This window comes from Pagrus major, chromosome 1 (assembly GCF_040436345.1).
Source record: "Pagrus major chromosome 1, Pma_NU_1.0".
Lineage (NCBI taxonomy): Eukaryota > Metazoa > Chordata > Actinopteri > Spariformes > Sparidae > Pagrus > Pagrus major.
In genome coordinates, this window is record NC_133215.1 from 18,357,852 (window position 1) to 18,378,164 (window position 20,313).

At 41.8% G+C, this 20,313-nt stretch overlaps 1 protein-coding gene across 1 annotated transcript in view; it reads left to right on the forward strand.

Moving 5' to 3' along the window:
- The first annotated feature begins 309 nt into the window (after positions 1-309).
- Positions 310-20,313, forward strand: part of camk2d2 (calcium/calmodulin-dependent protein kinase (CaM kinase) II delta 2) — a 46,962-nt gene continuing 26,958 nt past the window's right edge. Inside the window, exons 1-2 of the mRNA XM_073467354.1 lie at positions 310-417; positions 4,502-4,596. Of these exons, the coding sequence (XP_073323455.1) occupies positions 356-417; positions 4,502-4,596 (157 nt within the window). The 5' untranslated portion in view covers positions 310-355. The remainder of the gene's footprint in view (positions 418-4,501; positions 4,597-20,313) is intronic.

Sequence of the window (20,313 nt, forward strand, 5' to 3'; positions counted from 1 at the left end):
GAGCCTGACAGCGCCGCACGGACACGCACCACAGACACCGGGATGCACACAAAATGCTGCGTCTACGAGCTGTGACAAACCCCTGTATGTGAAGAAAACAACGAAACAGCGAACGACAACGCCGGAAGCTCCCTCGTCCACGTTGAAGCACTCGCGCAGGAAGCGCATTTGCCGCAGAAAAAAACATCCCACCAGAGCTCCTGCCGATGCGCTTCAGCTGTGCATGAATCCCTCCGTTTGCCTTGCAGGTCCAGGACAAAACCGGGCGGCGTTGACGACTGTGTGTGGTGGATACTGTTCGTGAGTGCACCTTATCCGCGTCTCCGTCCGCACACCCCTTGGCACCACCGTCAGGATGGCGTTAACGATCTGCACGAGATTCACCGACGAATATCAGCTGTTCGAGGAGCTGGGGAAGTAAGGAAGCTTTTTTTTGTTTTAATCATCTGGCATCATCTCTGTATGAAATGTCAGCCTGTTATGTAATAGGCCGCCTTGGCTTAGGGACGCGGATTCCAGGCTGTGTGTGTGTATGCGTGTGTGTGTATGTGAGTGTGCGCGCGCGCGATAGTGTAGCCGTGAAACCTTTGATGCAGGCGGCTAAATACGCGATCGTGTAGCCTAACATGCAGGCCTGATGTGCAAATGCATCCCCTGTTTGTTTTAATCCCGCATCTGAATCTCCTGCTCACGAAAGAAGATGTCGAAACCAGCGCGTCGTCATCCGCCTCCATCCTCCTGTGCAGCCACCGACGTTGCGTTTCGACCTTTGGGTGCCACAGGAGGGTGAGGAGCCCCCATGTTGTAAACTGAAATGTATTGGGGTGTGTGAAATGGTGAGATTTCGATAACCCACCCCCTCCCTCTCTCTCCCTCTCTCACACCCCTCCCCAAATCCTCCTCCTCCTCCTCCTCCTCCCGCGTGACAGAAATACACACTCGGTAATGCGACAGCAGACCATGTAGTTGGCGATGACACATTCCCCAGCCAAGCACTGAGCTGCGGTCAATTATCAGACACAGGCAGGGAATTCCTCACCCCTGAGAGGGGAGTGGAGGGGGGAGAGACAGACAGATCCAAGCACCTGAGTGTGGACGTGCGCTACCTGACTGCTCAGCGCCCTGTGGTCAGTGAACGCCACACAGTCCCAGATGTCTGCTTCCTGGGCTCAGCAAAGATAGACAGACAGGAACGCACTCCCAGTTACCCAGTTTCTCCCACTTAGCATCCCCTCACCCCACTGTGGAAGCTTGTATTTCTAACGAGAAAGAGGAGATCTCCTCTCCAGCCTCAGTCCCCCCCCCCCCCCCCCCCCTGCGTTTATGATCCTCTCCTGTGTTCATCTTACACCATCTGTCATTAATAATGCAGCCATATTGCTTTTATAGTACCTTTTAACTCACCTGATCTCTTTACTGTGTGCAGCACCACTTTCCTCTGCACACGTACAGTAGAGTAGCTGATAGAGGCTGATGGAATGAAGATACCACACTGTTTTTATCCAAATACCTGGATACAGTTCATGATTCAGTCACCAGATATTTACACTGCCGGAAAATGAGTAAAGCGATGAAGTTAGATCAGAAAATGCAGCTGTTAAAGGACCATATCAGTGTCTGATTAACTACACCAATCCTTTACGTCTTGCATTTTTGTGGATACAGGGCCGGATTTAATGAATAGCTCTGGGCTGTGTTTTATGATTATTGTTATCCTCATTAATTTAGTACAAGTATTCATTTTAGCTCGTCTATTTATATTTTTCGCTAGTCGCTATATGTTTGTACCAGTCTGTTTGATATGAAAATCAAACAGGAGATCCATGAAATCTCAAAAGATCAAGTCTGCATCAGTTTCTTCAAGTGTTACATTATTTTCAGTTGGTTTTGCAGTTTTATTCCAGATCGGTTTAAAGAGGCTGCACTCTGCTCCCCTCAACATTATCAGCAGCTGACAAACAAATGTAGGAAATAACTCCAGTAAGTGATATATTTGTATTTATTAAAATAAGTCTTAAATAGCTCCGTATTCCAACAGTAATCGCTGTCATAGAGGGTTTGGTCAGTAACCCATGTCTCTCCTCCCCTGGCTCATGCAGTAAAAAAGAAAAGAAATGTCCTGGTATCCCTGCCCACTTTATCCAATCGGGACAGAGAACTCCATAAAGAGGCAGAGCCACCTGTTTGCTGCTGTGTCTGGGGATTACCGTTCTGCCTTCATTGGTGCAAATACAGAATTTGAACTATATAAAAATTCTAGAAACTAATGTCCCGAAATTGATGATATTTAGTCTCTTATCAGTTTTTGAGCTGATGTGACCTTAGGTTACCGAGAAACACCTTTTCTGCACCCCTGCGCCTTTTTACATAATTGTGCATTCCAACTAATTTTGGAATCCAGATTGTCCGAGAACTTGAAGGAAAACAAGAACCTTGTTCCAGACGCACAGGTGATCCTGTTGTGCAGCTTCTGTACATTCTGTCACACAGGACTGGACCGACTAAGTTAACAGACATAGTTAGCATTTGCACCTCACAGTGCCATGCTACCCAGCTGTACTGAACGAAATGTGTTATGTAACATGTTATACTATGATCATTTCCTTTACCAAATCCCCTATAAATTAGAGGTAAGCTTTAGTGGCAAGCTGCTCACTCCAGAGGATGTTAGATAACATGTATATGGAACATATATACTATATACCGAGCAGTAAATACATAGACACAACCCTTATGTTATTTCTCGTATTTTAATACTGATTTCATCAAACCTCGACACATCCAGCCACAGTTATACTGCATGTGGAAGAAAAGGGTTCATTTCAGGTAATGAGTAGATTTTTTGCTTTGTCTCTCCAGCGTCTGCATCCAAGTGCTTCTAACTGTTTGTGATAGCTTTGATGCTGCCGGAATATCTCTGATGTTGTCTGGAGCGAGATGGGATGTGAACGGATTTTTTGTTTGAAAGAGAAGGCATGCACAGACAGAGATGGAGGTTGAATAGCAAAGCGTCCTGCATGGCTGCAGAGCTGAAGCTCCATGGCTGCATTTAGAGATGAGAGATGCAGCACTTTGCTCTTCTCCTCCCTCAAATATAGCTGACCTAGTTTTTTGATCTTCATACATGTGCCTGGAACACCAGAACAACACATGGCTCGAACAATAGAAGGCTGGCAGGCACGTTCGTTGGTGTTGCTGGTCTTGTGTAGCGATGAGGACAGTGTGTACTGTAGGTACTGGGTGTGAGTGTGCTCGAGTGGGTAGCTGCACAGATACTGCATCCGTGCCTTTGTGCCATTTAATGTTGAAATGCGACTGTAAAACATCAATTTTAGCTCACCCATGTTTGTTATTACCTACCTATGACACCTTAGGGCTGTTTCATAGAGCTAAATGATCAGTTAAATCAGGTTTATTTCAGTAAATCTGGCTTATTTTCAGGAAACCTTTTTTAATAAAGCAGGCTGCAATAAGTTTGATTTGCTCTAATGTCAAAATGTACCCCTCCAGACTAGCCTGATTCCAGTAAAGCTAGTTTTGATAACATTATGCAATAATTTCACCCCAAAGTAAGAGCTTCAAAATCATTTTTATGGTACACTGATCTGTAAAAGGAACACGGGTGTATCTTTTATTCCCACTCTGTGCCCCAAACAGCTTTTTTTTGCACTGTGTAACTTATTTAAGAGGGTACGATCTGTTTAAGTTTTTAAAATATCATAAGAATATTAATTGAATATTAATATTAACTCCGTAAATCACCAAGAATTGAGGCAGAGCAGCCGGAGGACATCAGTGGAAAAAACAAACATTTTCTCCATATAATTTGATCCAGTCCTGGCTGGAGTGGCTGTAAATCACTTAGATACGATTGTGTTGTAAAATTAAGATAAGATAAGATAGAACAATATTAGTCCAGAAGGAAATTGTAGTGCCAGAGATTGCTCCAAAAATGTGCAGTACAATAGAAAAACCAGTCACAGCCAGTAACAACCAATGGGCTCCCCGGGTTAGGGTCACACACTGTGCCCAGTTTAAGACAATAAAAAGTCTTAGATATTAGTGAAATATAGAAAACATGAAGTGTTTAAGGAGTAAAAATGCACCAACCATTTCCTAATACAATAAGAACAGAAGTACGACAAGAAGAGAAGAGTCAGACAAGTTAAGCACAAGAGTAAACAAAAAATGAAATAAATGAAAATGGAGTTGCACTCCAAAACTTGGTTTGCAACCAAGTTGCAAAAAATACCAATTCTTACATAATATTGTTTTAACTTTACCTCAGGCTTAGACTGTAACAGTCTTTTCTCCACATCAATCAATCTGAAGTGCCTGTTTCACTTTCTGAGGCCTACTTAAGCCAAGTTCTTCACATTAAGCCCTGCTTTCCGCTGGTATGGATCACACCTTATGTTGTTACTTTGAGCTTTTTTGAACACATCAAGAAGTAATTATTTTTGTGTGTGTGTGTGTGTGTGTGTGTGTGTGTCCATTTCAGGGGTGCATTCTCTGTGGTCAGGAGGTGTGTGAAGATCTCCTCTGGACAGGAATATGCCGCCAAAATCATCAACACCAAGAAGCTTTCTGCCAGAGGTAGGAAACTCACAAAACACGCATAGACATGCACAGAAGCACAAAGCATACACATACGGAGACACACACACACACACAACACACATGAGCAGAAAAACGTGCCCCAAGTGTCACCGAGTTACGTGTGGATGAGCTGTGAACATTGCTGTCCCTGAAACAGGCTTTGGGGAGTTTATGTGTGTGCACGTGTGTGTGTGTGTGTGTGTGTGTGTGTGTGTGTGTGTGTGTGTGTGAAAGAGAGAGAGAGAGTGAGAGACAGACAGGCACACACACACACACTCACACACATGGGCAGAGACTCATCTGGATCTTGGTTGATTAAGTTTCTGTGAAGAAAACAACAAATTTGTCGACTAAATGTTGTCGCTGTTTGAATCTTTTTGTGCTGTGTGTTACTGTACATGTTCTCCTTTTTGTGTTATTCATCTGTCCTTTTGTTTCTATGTAAATGTTTGTCACATACAACCTTGTGTGCGTGCGTTTGTGTGTGTGCTTCTGCGTGCGTGTGCATGTGTTCCGTATTGATTCAGGGCTCTGGCTGGTCTTGTCATCCCAGGGGCAGATCGCTTGCGAAGCCGACCCAGTTCTTTCACATCCGTCACTGTAATTGTAGCCACTGGCCTGGTTGCCTTAGGCTTGGAACACACACACATAATCACACACTAGCTCACACACACACATGCGTGCACGCGCAAGCACACAAATGACCCAGGAACTGCCAACAGCGAATTTGCGATTATTAACCAATGGTTTGCCGTTCCTCCTTCTCTTCAGCCAATGGCGTGTCTCGTCACAGCTTGCTGGCCTGTAGTAGCCAATGACTGCTGTCCTGCCACACAGGGTGTCAGGCTGCTGTAGATGTTTAACTCAAATTCACATAATTTACCAGAAATTACCTTGGCTGTCATTGTGCATAGCCTTGTTGTGATGATGCAAATTCATGTTGTAGTATGTGTGTATTAACAAGCAGCTCCCTCCCCCTCTTTGCAGTATTTTACCTTTCATTCCTCTCCAGCAGCTCCCTCGTCCTCCTCCTCCTCCTCCTCCTCAGCATCCTCCTTCTCCATGTTCTATGCTCTTTTGCATTTACTCTTCTCCCCTATTTTGCATTTTCTTTATCCCCCCTCTTTTATATCTATTCTCTCTCTTTCTCTCTCCAGCACTGTCATATTCCTCACCAGGTGCTTCTACCCGCCCCCCTCCCTCCCGCACATCTTCTGCTCCACTAATACCTCGCCATCTATCCCTGCCGTCATCCCTCCATTGCTCTGCGTCTTATCTCTTCCTTTCCTCTGCCGCCCTTCATGCTGCGTCTCTTTTCTCTCAGTCGTTCCGTCTCTTCCGTCCATGTTGACCCTCCCGCTCACTGAGTGCAGTGTAGGTAATAGACACCTCGGCACACAGCTTGCATGCTGGGAGATTTTTTCCAAAAATAATGCAAAGGGTTATCTCACCACATATGCATGTGGCTCTGCGGGTGTGCACAAACGCAAACACGTTCTCTCTTTATATCTCTCTCCCCTTTCGTGTGTTTGTGTGTATAGAGGTTTACGTACCGGGCATGCTAGCGTGTCAGATATGGTCTTACCCTCTTTCCGCGATAAGCCCTAGAATTGCAACTCTGATTCCCTTCTCTCTGGCAGGATCATGACCTCCCCCCAACCCCACTCCACCACTCTGTGTGTGTGTGTTTGCCTATGCATGTGCATGCACGCGTGTTGAGTATATATAATTTAAAAGGGTTTAGGGTAGGATTGGTGGCTGGGCCGGGCAGATCAAGACACAAAGTGTGTGTGTGTGTTTCTGGTTATGCATGCACACATGTGTGGCGGGCCTATAGGACCAGTCACAGTCCTGCAATCTGCAATCCTGATTATGCAGCATTTCATTAAGAGCAGCAGATGAGTCAGTGAATGAGAGGAAGCAGTGGAGAGAGAGAGAGAGAGGGAGAGAGCGAAAGAGAGGGGAAGAAAAGGATAGGAAGCAGAGGGAGAGAGAGACAGAAAATCAGAGACAGAAAGAGAAGACAGAGAGTCAACATTTAAATGTGTGTGTGTGTGTGTGTGTGTGTGTGTACGCTGTATCCCTCACAGCACTTGAATATTTGTCCTCTCCCTTCATGCATGCGTCAGTGTCCTGTCACTATGCCTCTGTCTGCTATCTTTTGTCACTTTGCATTTGCTTGTGATGTGCTGTGTGTGTGTTTGTGTTCAAGTGTGCACGTGCTTGTGTGTGTGTCCGCAGGGCTGTTTATGTGTTTGTTTGTGCACATGACTTGTCCTTGGTTGTATATCTGTGCACTCGCCCTCCTCTCCCGACTGTGTGACCCTTTCAACTTGTCTTAACTTTGTCAGTTAACAGTCAGTTAGGTCTGCATCATTGAATCCATTGCTACAGGGATGTTTTGAATTTTTGAAAAAGGCTTGATTTTCTCGCTGTGTAAATATCACATTGCATTGGAGTTTTTCATCGTCTGTCTTCCACATTTTTCTTGCTTGAATTCTTGTTTTGCGTGTATTGGAAGTGTACCATGTTGGTAAAGTCCCGTCAGTATCTGCAGAGACTGCATTATCGCCTTCCTTGCTCAATGTCGTTCCAGTTCACCGATCTGTAACTGACCCTCCTTCATAGTGGGCAGTTTCTGTGGTAATAGGGATGCGCTGTTGTTATTTCTGTTATGTGGAGGTGTCATGGTAACAGAGATGATAGCTGTTGCTGAGGTATAAGCCAGTCTGCCTCAGTAGTATATATAAATATATATGTGTGTGTTTTTACGTGTACATTTTCTCTTTTTGCGTATCGCTCCTGTAGTTTTCCCTCGTTAGGCAAGATAAAGATTTGTCTTCCCTCTTATCATCTTTATTCCTGCGTTCCTCCGGTGTCACTGTGACTCTGTTTCGTCTCACTTTGAAGTAAGGGGAAGGAGGAGAGAGAGAGAGAGAGGTGATGTGATTGTGGGAGAGGGAAGGAAAGGAAGGAGGGATCAGCGGGAAGAAGGGGGGATCACATGACTCACTGGGTACTTGAAGGCTAAAAATAAATGTTGGTCATTCTCTCACTCCGGGTGTCTGTATCTCTCTCTCTCACACACACAGACAGACACACAGTATTGAAAATATTCCATCCAGGTTTTTGGTTTCAGTCGATGCTCACCTGTCTTGCAAAATCCAGCCTGCCGGCGCACATAGGGATTAAAACACATGAAACTGCGCCTGACACTGAAGCAGGTCTTTGTGTGCATCTGTGTACTGTATATTTGTATGTTTGACAATTGCAGTGTTTTTTTTAACATCGTGTGGCCTTCATGAATAAGTAGAGTTTGTTTAGTTGTCAAGTACTTAGTTGCCAAATAAATAGGACTCATGATGGCATCTGAACCTCCTCCATTACAACTAGGGTTGCAGTTGCTTTTCTACATTAATGAATTCTACCATATTTGTGTATATAAAAAAATGTAAAAAACTGTTCATTTTTCATTACTTGAAGGGTCACTGTAACTGATAAAACTAAACACAATAATTGTGTAAACTGATACCTCAAAACCGTGATATTTTCTGAGATGGTTATCATACCTTGAAAATCTCATACTGTTGCAACCCCACTTATAAGTGAACAAACTCTGATGAAGTATAAAGGAGCTATTAAGTGTATTGTTAAGATTTGCTTAATGACACCTGACTGAAATTAATCGCTCTACTGTAGCTGTTTGAGCTAAAGTTATCTTCAGAGACTGTCAGGACAAACTACTTCAGCCCTAACACAATGATATCACGTGCTTCAAGGGTTAACGTATATATTGCGATTGCTGCTCACGACCTTCTTTTTCTCTTATTTGGGCTTGATAATTACCTAGCTAGCTGAAAATTAATGCCAGAGTGTTAACTCGTCCCTCGGTTGATCTGTTTGAACAGCGCGTACAGAGTGTACACTATCTTTTCAACATCAAAATGATACAGAGAAAACAAAACAAACAAAACCAACTTCATCTGATAAGATAGTAAATAAATGTGTATCCAGATGCAAAAAGCATACCAGCCAGACAATGGATATCTTATTAGTAACAGCTGTATGCATTTCTGAATATTCTTTTGTGGCTGCCAAAATCAGCAGTCACCAGCTTTCACCTCTTAAAACTTGGTTAATAATGTAAGCCATAATCAAAATTGCAGCTCCTCTATTTTTGTATCTACAGTATGACTAACAACAACAAGGGTAAAGGACTCTTTAGAAAGTGAGGGCGTTACAGCGTTAATTACAGAGTACTGCATCTTCTCGTCTTTTCCTTTCTCTCTCTCCCTCTGTCCTTTCCAACCTCTGTGGGTTTTTTTTTTCATCTGTTGATTTATCCTTCCTCCCTAACAAGTCTCCCCTTTCTGTCCTCCCTCCTCTTCTTCCTCCCTCATGTTTCCTGACAGTGTGCTGCTCATACGATATTGCTCCTCTTTTCTGGTCTCCCTCCTCAAGTGCTCACAAAATATTTCGTTACATCGAACTTGTTGAACAATGCCAAGAAACAGCTGTAAAACAGTTGAAGTATGCATATATATGTCTTGTATAATTTTCCCAGCAGAACCCTATCAAGGCTGGAGAATTAGCATTTAGGGAAGCACTGAAGTGAAATCCACATAAGAACACTTAATAACATTGAACATTGCCATTTCTGTTTAATTTTCAATTCAAACTATTGGAAAGGGACATATATGATATAGCATACGGCCAGGAAGGTTCCAGAAACATCTTTTACATTATGTTGTACTACTGCACAGGTTCCTCTTTCCAGAAGTCCCATTTTTGCAGTGATGTTCCAAAATCAATAGCAGAAGAGGTGTTTTTCTGACGAAAGTACAGGCAGTAGGCGGCGAATGCAGTGTAGCTGCAACACATCTATTTACATTAACGCTGTTGCTTCCCCCACACCCACCTTTATAGAAAAGAAAAGCTGGATGGAAAGTTCAGGCATGTTCTCCTGGGACTTGTTGGAAGGCATTTCAGGTGAATGCAGCAAGAGTTTAGCTCCGGTCGATGTAGAAAATGTGGCATTTTCCTTTAAGTATGAACAGTTTTTGCAGTCTTGACTGTTAAAGTTTGCACACTTTGAAACAGTACATGCACATAAAGTTACATAGGTAGTCATAGCAACCAATATTCTTACTGATAAAGCTTTGCTGGTTGCTGTGCCAGCTCCTGTGATGACCACGGTGCTAAAAGGAACATTTTCAGACAATAGCCATGCAGGAGATATATTCCTGCAAAGAATTGTATGTGCTGTGAATACAGTAGAGCTTTCGTGTCAATATACGTGAATATAAATGTGAACTTGTGTCTGCCTCTCCTTGTCAGGATGTCTCCAGACCACCACCCTCAGATTAAACCAGTTTTACATATTAGTCTAATGCGTGTGCGGCTGCATTACGCTGGATGAGATAAAGGCCGACATTACCGTACGTTATGAGCCTCCCAGCAATACTCCGGGGGCAGCTTTATCTCTGACACCAGCCACCTTTTGTTTCTCCTCAGAAGAGAAAGCAAGGGAGTTATCAGTCTCATAATTCTTCCTCTATTGGGAACCAGCGGAGGGTGACGGTGTCTCAGCGTCCTGGATGGTTTCATTAGACCCCCGGGTTCTGTGGGGGGTAGAATGGAACCGTATGGAGGAGCGCTACTTAGCCGCTGGTCAGAGAGGATGTAACATTCACCCCACTACATCTTTTTAATTAAAACTCTTAATTAAATTGGAGCAGAGCAACTCCAGCACCCTGTTGTGATGTGCATGGTGGGCCAATTTGTGTGTGTGTGTGTGTGTTAGGGTTAGGACTTCAACTAAGGTTTGTTTAAATTGTCGATTAAATTATTGATCGTTTAAACGGATTGATCGAATGATGCCCATACAAGTCCCCAGAGGGTATTTTCAAACCGCTAATTTGTCCGACCAACAGTCAAAACATCCAACGGTTTTGAGAAGCTGTAACAAACAAAACGATGGTGTTTTAGTATCTCAGTTATTAATTGATTATAGCAACTGTCAATATAATTACTGGCTGGTATGTATATTTAACAGATGCACTGGTATCTCATAGAGCCTGATCGATATATTGGTTGGCCAACATTATCTGCAGACATTGGTCTGTTACAAATATACATATGTAAATATATGTATCAGCAAGATCATCTGTTTTATCACAATAAGAAAACAAGATTCTATGGGATTACAGTGCAAAGAGAATAATTAATGTCTAGTTCCTCTTTTTAGTTTTATTTCTCCTTATTAGTTTGCATCAGACAGACACAGTGTTTGTAACAGGAAGTAATGTCAGAAACTAAAATACAGAAACAACCTCTCCGTTCTTTTCTCCCGCAGTAACAAATGTCACCTTGTGTCCATTTAATGTAGCTCAGCGTTCCACTCTGTGGTGTACAGGTCACACTGCCATTAGTGACCAGTTAATTAACCTACTATTTCAGTCAATGGTAGAGACATTTACTGCAGATCTACACGTCGTGCCTGGGAAAAAAGCAAAACGTACGTAATCCTGATAATAATAATTGTTTATATATACATATAACATACTGTATGCATACAGCAGTCACATTAGTTTTTAGAAATAGAAACAGTTGATATCAGCATGGGACCAAAATCCTTGACAATATCACGTGGGTCTGATGGACACAAGAGACCAGAAATCAGAAGACCACCTGACATGGTCAAACAAAGTGAAGATTCAAACTGGGGACAGGATGTTCAAGGTGTACTGACACACATGCTGGCCTCTTTGTCCGTTTCTTCTTTCTCATGTGTATTTGACTACCTTTCTCCGTCTGGTGTTTGGTCTGTCTCTATTCCTGTCTGTGTCTCTTGCTTGTTTTTCCTATCACTTTCTATGTAACCGTCTATATGTTTCCGCTGTCTATCCCTAAATCTGGTAGTGTCTGACTTACAGGTCGTCAAACTACAAGAGGCAAAGAAAGCACACACAAACACACGCAGCAGTGCACTCTGCTGCAGTGCGGTTGCAGACGCGACACATCAGAAACTGACTGAAAGAGAAACAAGCAGCAGTGGAGATAGACAGAGAGGGAAACAGAGGTGAGGGTGGAGTGGGGTCGGGTTGGGAAATGTTCGAGTTTGTCTGCGTGAGCAAACTCTGTAAGCAAACAGGTCGCTGAAACTGGATTATTCTTATTTTCAGAGTTAAGGGAGGCTGTCTTAGTGCTTGCAAAGTGCATAAAAAAGAGAGTCAGACCACAAATAAAAAGTTACAGATTTAGCTAACAGCAATCTTTTATGTAGATGTTACAGGTTGAAAGAAAGGGTTGCAGCAGGAAAATTAGGATGTAAGGATGATTCAAGTCAAACAAAAGAGCAAAAAACGAACAATGAAATACAGAACAAGTGAGTGGAAATGTTCATGTATCACCTGGTATGAGCCTATCATTTATGCATATACGTACATACAGTATATCCACTGGTGTCTCTTATTAACTTTTCAGGACTTATTATGCAATAAGGACCACTTCCTTCTTTTATTAGCCCAATATTCTAACCACACATTGTGTCGCTTCAGCTTTCTATGAAAGGAGAAAATGAGAGCGTATTCAGAAGCATGACAGCTTTACAAGAAACGTCACTGTTACAATAAAGAAAGTCATACGATATATTTAATAATAACTTACCAAAGAAGTGCAAGAGCCATGACACATTGCCATGAAAAGCTCTATAAAAGGGTGGTGTCATGGGTTGTTTAATTCAGCTATTGCTAAATTGTAGATAATCCATCTCCAAGTTATATAGAGACAATAGGAACATATAAGAAGCTCCAATTACGTCAGGCCTGCTGTCGACTAACATAGATGTAGACATAAAGGACAACTGGACTGTCCTAAATATGGTACAAGTGTGAAATCCTAATCTGGGCAGGACAGAGGCTACATGCTTGCAATGCTGATGCCATGAAATAGATTGTTTTAGACAAGATGGTTTATGACATGACAAATGCAAGAGGTCAGTGCCCTGCAGACAGCAAAGCAGCTGACAGAGATACAGCACAGCAGCGTCTCTCAGCTGTTTGCTTTGTCCACATTTAAAGGGTAATTACACCAATTTAGACATTAAAGTGTGTTTACAGGTCTTGGGGAGTACTACTGTATATGTGAAAAAAGTAGCACCCTGCAGAGGAAACTATCTCCCATTACCACCAACGTACATCCCCGTGCCAGGTTTAAAAGCATCCTCGTATCGGCACCACATGTCCGTAACTTAGCTTTGTTCAGCCTCATATGCATAAAACAATGTTGGCAGACTAGCCAAGGAAGCTAAGAAAACTGTATAAAAACGGCATGACTGAGAGAAGCAGCGACCGCGGGAAAAGAAACACTGCTGCCATAAATTTAACCCAGTGTCTTGGGTTTGCCTAACTGAGCTGGTTTATTAAGAAAATGATCAACGGGACATGGAGACGTAATGTTAGTGCACTGAGCAGCAACATACTTCTTTTCATTTCCTCCCCCCACATATCACAAACAACAACAACTCTTGCCCTACAGCAACTCTGAGGGGACACGCCACTTAATTGTGGTCTCTGGTGGGGAGCTTGTTAAATCACAATGTTACAATGGTCAGGGATTAGTAGTCGATGACTGTCAGCAATCAGTGATGGATGATGGCATCATCCATCGGCCCAACCCTACTTTAATGTGTAAAATTGGTGGAGTTACCCTTTAAGAAAGCTCAAAGAGAGATGTGTGTTCATCTTGTAGAGTATTTAGAGTCTTTTTAAATGTGCCGCATGTATAATATAGGAATATATTATTACCACAGAAACCTTTAAGATAGATTTGTGATGGAAAACAAGATCGCTATAAACACTTAAAGCCTTTCTCTTAACAGTGGAGTACCAATAATAATTTTAAAAAAAATCCAACATGTTTACTTCCTCAAAAATGAAAGAAAAAAAATGTAAGACAAGGAGGCAACTCAGTCTTAATCTTCAGCTGTCATGGTCTTACTTTATAAATGAATAGTCATTCACTGCTGGAAAGAGTAACAGTGCATATGGACAATCAGACACGCAGCTTAGATCAGCCCAAAAAGGTCCAATCTTGACAGTCCTGAATGATAACAGCTGACTGAGGTTGCTTTACGTTTGTCCGCACACTTACATTGGCCTCATATTATGTAGAAATGCTGCTGCTGTAAGCAAAAAACCTCTCACAAGTGGCTGTGGCACTCTCTCTCACACACACACAGATACATTCAGGTATTGTAAAGCATTTTTGTCAGCCAGTCACAACTCATTGTTGTCAGTCTGAGACTTTTTGAGAGTGAGGCAGATTTCCGACTCGACTGCAGCACAGGCGGGTTCAGGAGAAGGTGTAAAATGTGATTTTCTAACACATTAAAAATAAATGCTCAGTCAGGCTGACACACAGACAATCAAACCTCTACTTGGCTGTTCTGTGCTCCGGTCCAGTTGACTTATAAATCTTTGAAGTTAAATAAAAGAAAACTGTCAGGGGAAAACCACATGAGCTCCTAGCACTTTCTTGTTACGTGAGCAGTCCTCAGCCAAACTGCATTTAAATATTCACGAAGTTACTGACATTTTGTCAACAATTTTGCCATTTTTTCATCCGAGCTAGTGTCTGTAGCGTCATGTTTTGCGTGACGACAAGTCTCTAACACAGCTAGGACACTAGAATTGTTAAGTTTCACAGCATAGTTGTATTTTTACTCATTAGAATTAAGTAGCATCACATTTCTACATTTTCAGCCGCAGAAGCTCCTGTCTTTTACAACAACTGTGTCATCTTTGCTGCTCAAACATCATGTCAAAGATATCTTGCGGTTGCAGAGGGCTACTCTGAAAATTTACTATTTTGATGTATTATGTAAGCAACTGTCTAAACAAAAGCGTCTAATGCAGACAAACATTTAAAATGGGATCGTTGAATTGTACTGTGTGATCTTCTTTTAGGCTTCTAAGCATCTTAAAAGTTCCTTTCTTTACTTCCTACTTACTACCCTAGTGCATGTCCACAGTGTGTGCTCTGTGCGTTCAGGGTTAATTAGTTTGATGTTAAAGAGGAGACGTGCTCAAATTACATGCCTTTTTTAAAGTGTGTATGCTGTCTGTAGTTCTGTAGAGTTTGATAGTTGTGTGTGAACTCTCGATGTCGGCCATTTGCATGCAAGGCTGGTTCCACTGCAGAGGAGAGGAGAGGCATGACGCTCTGATTGGTGCAGGAGTTGCTAGACAACAGATGTCCAGCCGGCTGGGAGGTGGACTACCTGTGGAGGAGGGAGAGAGTGAAAGAAAGAAAAGTGGAGGTGGAAAATGACGGAGCAAGGGAGCAAGGCTGTCATGTGACCGACGTTCAGAGTGTACGGCTAGATGCGGTACGGCGAAAAATACAACCAGTGTAATACGACCGCCTTTGTATGTGTTCTTAAGGCAGTGTTTGCTAAAGATATGTTAAAATTGCTCCAAAGAGAAATCATTTTCTCATTAAGTACTTACATTATTTTGTTTTCCTCCCGTGGGCCTGAAACAGCTAAAATAATTCTCATCAGTGATCTAAAATTTGGGATAATCGGCCCAGCTTCTTCTGATGAGGTGTCGAAAATGGTTGGTGTTGGTCCTTGCTGCCCAAACACTTTTAGCCAAGAGTCAAGTCAAGTCAGTTTATTTATATAGCACCATTTCACAACAAAGGTTATCTCATGACACTTTCCAATCAGAGCAGGTCTTGACCATGTTCTTTAATTTTCCATTCCCCAAATGTCTTCTTGTGGGCTGCCAGATATATTATACAACATGCAGCAGGGCAGAAGGGCTGAAGATGTGCACCAGTCTATTCAACAGACCCCTGTTGGCTTTCTAGTAATTTGTCTGCTGTAGATTGTTGTCATGATAAATTATGAAGTGGAGTTACTATATAAACCAGTGATGGAGATTTAAATGAAGACATCTGATTGATTACGTACAAAGACAAAATATTGTGACTTTTTACTTGTGTCTCTATAAAAGATCGTGTATGTATTATGCATACCTTTATTTATACAGAGATTTAAATAATCGTATAGTATGTATGATATACAAAAAAGTTCACATAAAGGGAAAAAAAGAAAAAGCATGGACTTCCGGGCTTGAGGTGCTGACAACTGCAAGATGTAAATAGATAAAAATAGATGTCACACTCAACCCACAAGTAATGTGTTATAAAAGAGTGTTAGTGTCAGGTTTAATCACCTGAAACATTATTGAAAACACACAAAAAGAGAGTCAGACAAGGCGTTCAATTTCTTACATGCAAGGAGAGCGTCAGGAGACGTGCAGAGTTACATATCCCCAAACCGCTCTGCTCGTCCCTTCCGTCTCCTCTCTTTTTATTAAGCAAAAATGGGTGTTAACTTTTACACAGAGCGCTGTTCCTCTTTCAGAGATCAGATAAAATTCAGCAAACATGGGCGCGCTGTTCCTCTTTCAGGGGGTAGCTTAAGGTCAAGTATCTAGATCCTCTTATCAGACAAAAACAGCTTCCTGACCTTTATATCAACCTTTAACTTTCCTCTTATCACAGATACTACAGATAGAGCGTCTTGCCTCCTCACTTCCTGTTTTACACTCCAGTCTTGAGTGAGTCACTTTCTAAGAAACAGGGTGCAAGGTGTCTCTTAAGGACAGGGAAAGTACAGCATTTAAACACATGATACTGGCAAGCTTAATGAGCATATACATGGCATAAACAAGCATGATATATTTTATCCTTATCATTTCCCTCCTGTATGTCATTTATGTGCTCATTTTCTCATATTCCTTCGTTGGCCTCTTCTTCGCTGATTTTCGACCACAAATTCATTTTTATGAGAACATCATAGATGATATATTTCTTGTTCTACTTCAAGCATACATATTATTGTACATTAATATCTGTCATAGTCTTCTGGATTAGGGAACAAGTCATCTGCATCATCATCATCATTGTCAACATCTCCGAGTAAGGGATACATTTGAGTCATTTTGGTTTCCATGGGTGATATGGCTGTGGTGATAAGACGATTAATCAAACTGCGAATACATGGAATGCAACAACATCCACACAATGTCAGAATTGCTGCAAACACAGCTATAGAGATCAAAATAGAGGACACAAGCGTTTTATACTTGCCAAATACATTCAGCCACGAATCCCATAAGGTGGTGTCGACCCCAGAGTGTTCCTTCATCTTACCATTTAAGGTACGCAGCCCTTCTATGGCTTTTGTCAACGTTCCATCTGGGGCTGTGTTGTTAGGGATGAACGTACAACACTGTTCTCCAAACATAGCACATACACCTCCTTTCTCAGACAGAAGCATATCGAGGGCAATCCTATTCTGGAAAGCCATGAGGGAAGTGGCTGCGAGCTGCTCACGTACAGCTTCAAATCCGGCTTGTGTCCAATTACCTAATTTTTGCACATTGTAGTGGATGTAGTTGATTCTGTCAACATTTTTATTCAAAGTACACCACCAACAGATAGTAGATTCAAAACCCGCTGAGACTTGATCGGCTAATTTATACTCATCAGGTACCCCTCGTGGAACTCCTATAGCGTCTATGTATGTTGGATCATCTTTCATCCATTGCACCGATGTTGACCTCTTGCTTCTGGTAGGTCCATTCAGGTCTCGTTCCCACCGGGACCAGTCTGTTGAGCTCAAGCTAAGCAAAACATCATTAATATCTTTGGCAGACATTTGTATTATAGACACTGGAAGCAGGAGAGTCACTAGAGCACACAGCCCTGTCACATTTGTAGGTATTCTGTCAAACAGTCTGTCATCCCTACACCACCACCAGATGTCACTGCGAACAACGGGCTTAAAGTCAGGTGTGACCTTTATGCTAGACTGACATTGTGAGTCATTCAGACACGCTATAGCAGTTTTTAACTATTTGGGAGTCATTTTGGGTGAACTTTCTCCCTCTAATGGATTTGGTGTCTTATAATGGCTTCACTGACTTTCAGGTTTATCCAAACTCTGTATATCTGGATCTACCCTATTATCAGATTTTTGCTCACCTCCTCCTTTAGGGTTTTCAGCCAAAATGACCTTTTTACAGTGTGTCAAATGAACCCAAGTAGATCTTTCTGCTATTTTAACAGCTGTAGGGGTTGTCAGTAACACTTGATAGGGTCCTTCCCACTTTGGTGAGTACCAATGCTTCTTCTTTATGCTTTTTATCAGTACCCAATCTCCTGGCTCCACTAATTGGTTTTTCTGTTGAGAAACAGAAAGGTCTTCATCAGTTTGCAATTGTTTTTGTTTTTCTAACATGGTTCTCATATAATCAGCTAGGCTTGACTCATCATTAGTTTCCCACTGATTCTTAAATTGTGGTAATCTGTAAGGTCTTCCAAACAATGTCTCATATGGAGTCAGTCCTGAGGTACTTGTAATGTTTATGTACATTTTTACTAAATCTATGCATTTTGTCCATGGTCTTCCTGTTTCCTCAATGCATTTCTTTAGTCTATTTTTTATAGTTCCATTCATTCTTTCTACAAGTCCTGCACTTTGGGGATGATATGCGCAGTGATTTTTTAGGTCTATGTGGAACATTAGTCCTATCTTTTTTATTAACTGATTTACAAAATGTGCACCATTGTCACTGTAGATTTTTTCAGGTATCCCGTATCGTGGGATAATATTTTCACAGAGTGCCTTTGCAACTGTCAGTGAATCTGGGTGTTTTGTTGGGAATATTTCTATCCATTTAGAGAATGCATCTATTATGACCAGACAATACTTTTTCCCTTCACTCTTATTCAGCTCTATGAAATCCATATTGATTATTTGAAATGGATACTGAGGTGTGGGGAATTGTCCTCTCTTTGGCCTTAGGTTCCCTTGTGGATTATGCTTAGCGCATGTCAAACATGCTCTACAAAAATTTTTTGAATAAGAGTTAAATCCATATGTTGTATAGTATTGCTGTATCTGTCCTACCATCCCTCCTGTTGAGACATGTGTACTACCATGGCTCAATATGGCAGCCCATTTGTATAGGTTTTTAGGTAGGATAGGTTTCTTTTCTGGTCATACATATATGTCATTCACTAATATTGCACCCTTCCTGATCCATGAGTCTTTTTCAGGCTTCAGGCTTTGCTGTTGCATTTCTTTCAATATAGTGTCAGTTAAGTACGTATTTTGTTTATCAACTACTTCGTCTTCAATGGACATAACTTTAATTTCTCCTGTTGCTGCAGCTTTTGCTGTTTTGTCGGCAAAGTCGTTTCCTAAGGATACATCATCCTTTCCCGATGTGTGTGCGGCACATTTGCAGATTGCTAGGTATTTTGGTAGCTGGACAGCATTTAGCAAGTCTGTTAATAACTCAGCATGAGTTACTGGCTTTCCTGTAGAGGTGACCATCCCTCTATTTTTCCAGTATTGTGCAAATGTGTGTACTGTAGAAAACGCATATTGACTATCTGTGTAAATTGTTGCACATTTTCCTTTCATTAATTTACACGCTTCAGTCAGAGCAACTAACTCTGCTGCTTGAGCAGAGTAGTGTGATGGTAATTTGTTAGCTTTGAGAACTACAGTCTTTTTTACTACAGCATAGCCAGTTTGAGTCTTCCCTTGATCATTTTTTCTGGAGGAACCATCTACAAAAATGACATCTCCTTCTTGTAATGGTTGGTCCTGTAAATCACTTCTGCTTTTTGCTGTTTTCTCCGCTAATTCCTGACAATCATGTTTGACTCCATCTTCTGGGAGCGGTAACAGTGTAGCAGGATTTAGCGTTGTGCATCTCTCTATAGTCAAATGTGGCTGTGATAGCAGTATGGACATACATGACAAATGTCTTGCTGGTGATAAGAACATCATATTTGTTTGCAGTAATAGGGCTGACACAGCATGTGGCACTTTTAACACCAATGGGTGGAATAACACTATGGTTGAGCTTGTTTCCACTGCCATTGATGCTGCAATTACTGCTCTGACACAATGAGGAAGTGCACATGCAACACTGTCTAGTTTAGACGAAAAATAAGCAATGGGTTTCAGCTTATCACCATGTCTTTGGGCTAAGACGGAGGTCATAAAATGTCCCTTACAGTCTACCATTTGAACAAAGGGTTTGCTGTAGTCTGGCAATGCCAATGCTGTGCTGGATACTAATACTTGTTTTATTTTACAGAAAGCTTCTTCTGCTTCTTCAGTCCATTGTATTTGAGAATTCATTTTCAGTTCCTCTTGGTACATTAGCTTGCTCAATGGAGATGTTATTTCTGCATAATTAGGAACCCATGTCCTACAGTAGTTTGTTAACCCAAGAAATGACATCATCTGCTTTTTTGTCACAGGTTTTGGGGCTTGGAGGATTGCTGTTTTTCTGTCTGGAAAAATTGTTCGTCCTCCTGCACTAAGATTGTGTCCTAAGTACTTCACTTGTTCTTTACACATTTGTAATTTGTTTTTGCTTGCTTTGTGGCCTTGTTCAGCTAAGTGTCGTAGCAGTGCCAATGTGTCTTGTTTACAGATTTCTTCATCAGGAGATGCTAGTAAAATGTCATCTACGTATAGCAAAACTTGACTTCCTCCTGGAGGATGGAATTTAGCCATACTAGCACTCATTACCTGTGAGTAAATTGTTGGGCTTTCACAGTAGCCCTGTGGTAATCTAGTATATGTATATCTTTTTCCTCCAAAGGTAAAAGCAA